The 8244-nt window shown below is 44.0% G+C and overlaps 1 protein-coding gene and 1 long non-coding RNA gene across 4 annotated transcripts in view; one reads left to right on the forward strand and one right to left on the reverse strand.

The window, feature by feature from the left end:
* PHF19 (PHD finger protein 19) overlaps window positions 1–3912 on the forward strand; it is a 35657-nt gene extending 31745 nt beyond the window's left edge. For 2 of the 3 annotated variants that reach the window (XM_082208929.1, XM_082208928.1), the window contains one exon: window positions 675–3912. In XM_082208929.1, the coding sequence (XP_082065055.1) occupies window positions 675–1023 (349 nt within the window). In that variant the 3' untranslated portion in view covers window positions 1024–3912. The remainder of the gene's footprint in view (window positions 1–674) is intronic. The other variant, XM_082208930.1, reaches the window with a different exon arrangement.
* A 4028-nt stretch (window positions 3913–7940) lies between these two features.
* The window catches only part of LOC309524425, a 275240-nt gene continuing 274936 nt past the window's right edge, over window positions 7941–8244 (reverse strand). Inside the window, exon 2 of the long non-coding RNA XR_014215911.1 lies at window positions 7941–8243. This is a non-coding gene — a long non-coding RNA (uncharacterized lncRNA). The remainder of the gene's footprint in view (window position 8244) is intronic.

Genomic DNA, 8244 nt, shown 5'->3' on the forward strand with positions numbered 1-8244 from the left:
GGTTTTTAATTGATTCATTTAACGTCCTGTGGCCCTCCAGATACTTATGTGTATTTATTTGTAGAAGTATTTCTAGACCACTATTCTTGAAAACATATAAGAGCAGTTAACAACAGCCATACATAAAACCATGCAATAAAAACCATATAACAATTTTTAAATGGGGGATCAGCTAACTATTATGGAAAGATGTGTTCTAAATTTGGAGGGGTTATGGGAGCTGTAGTCCATCTGGCGTCCCAGAGAGTCCCTATCTCTGTTCCAAACCATCTGTCAGCTAAACAACCACAGCCGTAACTTAGCAATATTATTCTAATATTTATTCCCCTTCCTCCCCTCCCCCTCCCCTTTTTATGAAGATTACCCACTTTGGGATCCTACAGCTAATTCCCCCCTCGCTGGACCAAATAGGACTAATTTAGCCAGCTAGCCCTGGTGATCATCTAATGTTTATTGGATGGATTTCGCCTCTAAATTGATTTTTGAATTCTAAATTTATTGTTATTCACGTTTTATACTGTATTTTATGCTGTTTTTTTTGTTGCATCAATTAAGTGTTTTAAATTTGTTGTTAGCCGCCCTGAGCCCGGTTTTCTGAGCCGGGAAGGGTGGGGTATAAATAAAAAATTATTATTATTATTATTATTCTAATAATATTATTACATATTACCTAGAAGGAACCTGGGCAGCCGGAAGCGTAAGATGACATGCAGAAGCTACACAACTATTGAGACAAAGCAGAAATGTGCGGAGGGCCCCCAGAAGGTCACACCTGGCTGTTCCTCAGAAGAAAGTGAGGCAACCGGGGGCCCAGAACGCCCAGAGAACCCCACCCAGGATCATGCTTTCGGGAGCCTGGGTGAAGGCAACTCATCGTCCTACCTCAGATCATCAATCAACAACTATTTTGGCGCTGCTGGCAGGATGGTGTGTGGGGAGAAGTACAAAGTGTTAGCCCGTAGGGTGAACCTAGATGGCAAAGTTGAGTACCTGATAGAATGGGAGGGCACTACCCCCTACTGAGTGTCTGGGGTGGTTTGCCCTTGAGAAAAGAAAGAGTTTGGGGGAAATAAACTCAGAGGAGTTGTGCGATCAGATGTAAGCTACGTTATGCTTATTTTGGGCACTCTGGGGTGGGGTTTGGGTAATACTTTGGTGAGGTGCCTTCAAGTAGGCTTCGTTGAAAGAACGATTTTTGTAAGCTACATATTAAATGGAATCATGTTGCTTTGTAACACTGCTTCTCTACAGGGGTGAGGGAAGGAGTGAATGGGTACAAACAATGTATTTTATTTGTCGAAAGAAGGACAATACCTGCCATTTCCAGAAGGACTCTTCTCTTTCAAACGTGGTGACAGGCAGAGAGGGAAACGGATGCTGCCATTTTGGGATGGGACGAAACTGTCCAGGTTGCTTAACCAAGCAGGGGTGGGTCCTTGTTTTTGGCAGGGAGGATGAAGTGACAGAAAGATTTAAGAATGGGGGTGGGGGAAAGATCCACCCTCCACCCACAGAAGGCAAGTTTGATAAGTGGGCAGTGTCTCCCACTGGTGACCTGTTTTTTGCCAGTGCAATGATCAGCTGATTGTTGGGGAATTGCATAACTCTGGGTGATACTTTGCAAGCCCTGGCCAATTCGCATCAGTGTCCACAGAGCACAGTGCATTGTAAATACAGCTGATTGGCGGTGCCTGCAAAAAAAGCTTTTAGCCCAGCCATGCTTTTAACTGCCCTGCATTTGATGTCGGTTCAGGTTAGCTGGGTGCCAGCCAAAGCTGCTTTTAGGCTCCAGTGTCCCTTGAACCCGCTTATCTATGCTATGCATTTGAAACTGGTTCAAAACCAGTTTTGACAGCCATAACTCTCCTCTGCCCAACTTTGCGGGTGGTAGTTCTGAGGGGCAGTGAGGGAATCTTTGTTGAAGGTTCGTAGTCCCATGCAGGGCTTCTGTTCCTTAGTTGAGAGTTAAACTGGTTTAAATTTGTAGAGTGGAGGTGACATTCAATAAGAGATTCGCTTAAAGCTTATCTAACCCCTTGGCTGTGCTGAGGGGACTAACTGGGATATATGGGAGAACAGGGTATAGTTGGTCAGTGATGACAGAGAATCACACAGCTGGCCATCTATTCCAGTCCCCTGCAATGCAGGAATCTCAGCCTGTGAGGGCTGTTGTGTTGTGAACAGGGCTGGATCTGAGGCCCTAAGCTACTGAAGGCAATGAGGCCCTTTATATGTCCAGCTGTCCTTTGTCAACAACCTATTGTCATTGTTTTTTGTGTTGAATATATGCTATATTGTAATTTATGGACCTAATAGGTATCTAAAGCCATTTGCCACTGTTGCTGTATGTAAGTTTTATTTTATTTTATTTTACTTTATTTTATTTTTTGGAAATGTACATCCAGTTTTTTCCCTTTAATTTTTTTTGGGGGGGCCCGAGAGAGTGGGGCCCTAAGCTATAGCTTATAGTAAATCCGGCACTGGTTGTGAATGTGCTTGGTTGCTGTGAATATAACTGGCTGACCCTGCATTTTTTGGAAGACCAGGTTCCATGTGTTCTGTGAGAAAATGGCACAACTGAGGCCTGGTCTGCATATCCAGGAGAATGAGGTGGTAGAACTTTAATGTGGTAGGATGGACTGTAAGATAAAAAAAGGTAAAGGACCCCTGGACAGTTAAGTCCAGTCAAAGATAACTATGGGGTGCAGCGCTCGTCTCGTTTTCAGGCCGAGGGAGCCAGCATTTGTCCACAGACAGCTTTTCAGGTCATGTGGCTGTACCAATACAGACTGCAAGACAGGGGTATGAACACATGTTTGAATGCTTCTCCATATGGAACAATTCCATCCAAGCAGAAAGTTAGAATATCAGGGAGTCTTAGCCAGCTAGTTTTCTACTTATGGAGAGATATATAGAGGGAAATATAGATATAGAGCATATGGGATTATTTTTTATGGAATTTACTCTGTGCCTGCAGTGGTCCAGTTAATTCTTCTGCCTTGCAACTGGACCACTCTGATTCTATTGTGTGTGTGCAAGCAAGGCCTGAGATTATAGCTCTGATATGTATGTGCAATATGACAAGTCTTTGAGGAGGAGCTGGGTGGCCAGGGAAAGAGGAGGCAGGGAGGAAGAGGCAATAATAATAGACAGGTAGAATCAACTGGGGGGAAACGTTCCATTCTGAGCATCCTACAAAGATTCAGGTGGAAGCAGGAGGAGAATTGGGGGTGAATGTGGCGCAACCCAACCTCTCTTGTATGTCTGAAGCTATATGTGTGAAAGTTGATGGTATTTGCTTATATAGTCATCCATGAAGGTAAAGCAGTATTAGCTAGGGCTGAGCCAAAAGTCGCCCCTCTCCTCAAATATGACACCTTGTCTGTAGGCTGAAAAGTTGGGACTCTTATCTGATTTTTGTGGTGGGGACCATAAAGTTTGCCAGGCAACTGTGTTCCTTGTTGCTGCAAGGAGCCATTTTTCAAACCAACAGTTCCTGAGTGTGGGAAGAGGAAGCCTGATTTGGCTTCAGATGTCATTTTTCAACCAAATCTCATTGCTTTACATGGTGTTGTGATGAAGTCAAATCAGAGTGATGGCAGGGGGCATTGCTGCCTTTGCTCTGATTTGGCTTCAGGTGTCATAATTCAGCCAAACCTCATTAGCTTGCATGGTGTTATTATGGAGCCAAATCACAATGAGGCAAGAAGAATCAAATTTATTACTTTACTATTTGCTTGCTCTGCAGGAGGGATGGTCTGCAGGATTTAACTTCGTTCCGCAGGGCCTGTAAGACAGAGCTATTCCGCCTGGCTTTCAATTCGAACTTAGCCTGATCTTTTATTCCCCTTCCTTCCCTCCCCCTCCCCTTTTTTTGAAGATGACCCGCTCTCTCTTGGTCTCCTCGCTGGTCCAAATAGGACTAATTTAGCCAGCTAGCCCTGGTGATCATCTAATGTTTATTGGATGGATTTTCCCCCTAAGTTGATTTTTGAATCCTGAATTTGTTGTTATTCAAATTGTATACTGTATTTTATGCTGTTTTTTGTTGCATCGAGTGTTTTAAATTTGTTGTTAGCCGCCCTGAGCCCAATTTTCTGAACCGGGAAGGGTGGGGTATAAATAAAAAATTATTATTATTATTATTATCAACTGCCAGCCTGTGGGTTGGATCTGGTCCCTGAAGCAATTTTTATTTGCTCCTTGGCAGTCCTAATCAGTTTTAATCAAATAGTACACTAAAAGCATGTCCACACTTTCACTCATATGAAAAGGGGTCAGAAATAAAGTGATTTGGCTTTGTGTTGACAGCACATAAGCTAGTGAGGTTTGGCTGAGCAATGGTGTCTGAAGCCAAATCTGAGTGTAGGCAAAGCTTCCTCCCTTTGATTTGATTCAGCTTCATGAAGACACCATCTAACCAAATGAGATTTGGCTGAGCGACAGCATCTAAAACCACATGAGAGCAATGCAATCCTGGGCAAGTCAACTTGGTGATAAGACCCACTGGGAGGTAGTCAACTAAGTTTGATTCGGAGTAAACCCATTGAAATTAATGAGCATGACTAAGGGAGCAATCGTGTGTATGGGAAGGTGGTGTAGAGTAAGCCAGATCCAAACTCTGTTCGGGAGCGAGGCTACCACTATTTGAGCCAGTCTAAGCCAAAGCACAGGGGATAGGAGGCTTTAAAACAGAGTTTGAGTTTTGCCAGCTTACCTTACGACAGTCTGCCAGGTCATGCGACCAAGCTGTCAAATCCTCCCTGCTGGTACTCCCCTCCCCCCACTTTCGCAGAATGACCCCTTTTCAGGTCTCATACTGGCTTAAGATCCACCTTGTGCATTTCAGCTGGGGTGAGGGACTTATGAAGCTGGAGTATCTCTGGCTGAGCTGGAGCTGGGGCTTATGCCAACATAGCCCAGCCGAGCCAGAGATCAGCCACATTGTGGTCTGATGGATCTCGGTGGATCTAGGGTTAGGGTTCTGCCCTAAACTAGGACCATTAACTTCAGTAGGTTTACTCTGAGGAAAACTTACTTTTGGAGCTTCCTCCAGAAGAAGCATGTTTAGAACTACAGCCTTGATATGAACATATTTTATTTTCAGTGTTGTCTGGCATCCACTGCCCACAGTGGAGCTCATTGTGCTATTAACTGTGAACCACTAGGTGGTGCTAATGTTGTTATGGAGCCAAATCACTGATGACCGTCTTGTTTGTGTGTCTAAACACAAGTCTGGCTTCTGCACCAATGTCTGTGGGTTTAATAATTCAAGTGCAGGTGTGACAGAATGATCTCTGTCAGGGATTTTAAAACAAAGCAGGGGAGAAGCACCAACATTTTGGAGTTAGCAGAGCTCCCTTCAGTTTCCAACAAGGGTTCTCCATCCCACAAGGTTCTCTCGGGAGAACACCTCTAAATTCAAAAAGAGGCCATATTCATGTTGATACCACTTTAAATGGCCATGACTTTCCCCAAAGATTTCTAGGAGCTGTGGTTTGTTAAGGGGGCTTAGAGCGATTAGGAGACACCTATTCCTTTCCCAGAGCCACAGTTCTCAGAGCGTTCAACAATTAACCCCTCTACACAGGGAATTCTGGGAATTGTAGCTCTGGGAGGCGGAGGGGAATTGCCACTGACACCTGAGGTTTAGTATGCACACCATCCAATATACTCTTGACTACAGGGAAGATTTGAAAAGGGGACATTTCCTCAAAATGAGGGAGACCAAAAAAAGAGACTTGCTTCTGTCTCCTAGCATTCTCCTTGACAATGAAAGGCACAGCCAGTGCTATTTTTGAAGAAAAAGAGGTGCTGGAATTCACCATGAACGGCACCCTCATTCTCTTAGAATGGCAATGGCACCCACCTGAGAGGTGCCAAAACTGAGTTCTGGCAAGTTCTACCTGAAAAAAGTACTGGGCACAGCATTGTGGATGACACATTGAAATGACCAAGCACTGACTTTTGTTTTGTTTTTCGTTTTGTTTTGTTTTGAAGTTAAGAATCTGTTATCATTACCAGTAATTTGCAGAGAGATCTGAATGTGGTTGCATTTGCACGTTTCTCATTGCACGATTTAAATCTAGGCCCCACAACAGAGCAGACTAATCTGCCATAGTGAGAGAGGGGGGAAGGCGGGGCTCTAAAAATATCATTCCCCCCTCCCAAGGGATTTTCTCTCTCTTTTTACATTAGCTTGGATTGATGTTCTTAATGCTTCTGTGCACCTTCTTATTAAAACCAGAGAGAGAAAAGATTCAGTCTTTCAACTTGCTGCTCTTTAATGACTGACCTTTTGTTTTGTTATATTCAAGTTGTAATTAATATGACAGATGTACAATTATTATTAAAAATAAAGTGGTGTTTGTTTTTTTCCAACTTCACCACGGCATTCGTGTTTCTTGGGATGGAGACGGTTCTGCTGCACAAAGCAAAGTGAGATGTTTGGCAGAGGTGATGGATTTGGGGGTGGGGATATTCACAGGGGGGAAGACCAGAAGGGAGCGGGGAGATCCTGGGTTGAGTGGGGAAGAAGGAACAAGGTAAAGGCATAAACAAAGGGGAAATGTAGGCCAGGGTGGGGTGGGTGAAATGTGGCAAATGTGGCCTTCCACGCCTCTCTCTCTGACCCTTGGGATTCTCCTCAGACCCATAGCTGTCAACATTCCCCCCTTTTTAAGGGAAATTCTCTTATTCCGAATAGGATTCCTCGCAAGAAAAGGGAAAAGTTGACAGCTATGCTCAGACCACATCCTTGTTTCATAACGTGAGTGTTTTTGCCTGGGCACAGTATGTCCTCAAGCTTGATAATGCATCTTGCTTGCCGGGATGGAGGATATTTGTGAGTGCACTTAGAAATTAGCCGACTGCACAAAGATGAAATTTACATTCATTGTTCCGTCCATTTTTGCATCTGGCCCTGTCCACCAGTGGCATATGGCCCTCATGAGGTTGCCCACAAGGGCATGTAGCCCTTGAGCTGTGGTAGACAAAGGGTAGAGAAAATATTCCCTTGCGTGTTGATGGGACTCTGCTTCCGGTGACAATGGGAGCTTTAGCATGGCAATATCTGAAAGGTTTCAAAATCTCTACCCTTGTGCTTCAGAAAGCATTATTCAGACGTTAGTTGGATACATGTGTTTCTTGCCCAACACTGGCAGGCACGGAGATAGTTCGTTGGCTACAGAATTTAAATTTTCAGGTGCCATAAAGGGTCTGAAGTGTTTGCTTTCTAAACAAAAAGGTGGGATAGAAATGTTATTAAACCAACACATTTGTGACAGGGGGTAAGGTGGGTTGTAGGGCAGTCACAGGTCAATCCTTTGCACATCTGCCAGTTTTCCACAGCACTGAACCACCACCACCCTTCCCAGTTGAAAAAAATCAACTGGGCTTGTTCCTGGTAGCAGAACCAGGAAAAAAAAATTCCTCTGCCCCTCAATTCTCAGTTTTTGAGTAGAGAATGACAACTACATTTTAAGGGGTGGAGAAATAAACAGATCAGTTTCACACACACCATGTCATTTTGCTTTAGCTACTATAGCTCTAATAACTTTGAGGAGGGGAAGAGAGCATAATCCATTTCCAGATGTTGTAGGAGCTTTATCACATAATGGACTGACAGCAGATTAAAGAGGAATTTCCCATGCACTTAAAATGATCGTGCAAGCCTTTGTGCCAGCCTTCCTCAGCCTGGTGTCCTCCAATATGTTTTGGACTACAACTCCCAGCCTCAGCCAGCATGAAGAAGGACAGCATGTTGGAGGACACCAGGCCGGGAAAGGCTGCCATTTTGGAATGAGATGGAAGCTATTTGCAGCCACCCATTGAATTTGATGAGTCTGTGTGCAAGGAGCACAGACAAAATCCACTTATGTCTAGGCAAATGGAATTGGAAGTGAGTAGTGTTTTTCAGAGGAAAGAGAAAGAGAGAGGGGTGCTTATATATTTTTATTTTTAGGGAGAAGCCAGAATAGCGAATTTAAAGAATGAGAAGGTTTTTAGCTTTTTTGGAGGTGATTAATATTTTCCACAGAGGTGGGCGCGAGCTGAAGTGGGAACCCCTGAAGCTCACTAGAAAGATAATCCTTTTTCATTCTTCCCACCCCAAAATCAAACCACCAAACCCCTGAACCTATTTATCTGCAATTTGGCAGATCTCTGATTCAGAGTCACCTATCTCATGTCTGCAATTTTCAGACCCAATTGCTGACAAAACACCAAAGAAGGTTGATTCCTTTC

Source organism: Podarcis vaucheri, assembly GCF_965113315.1.
Source record: "Podarcis vaucheri genome assembly, chromosome: Z".
Taxonomy (NCBI): Eukaryota; Metazoa; Chordata; class Lepidosauria; order Squamata; family Lacertidae; genus Podarcis; species Podarcis vaucheri.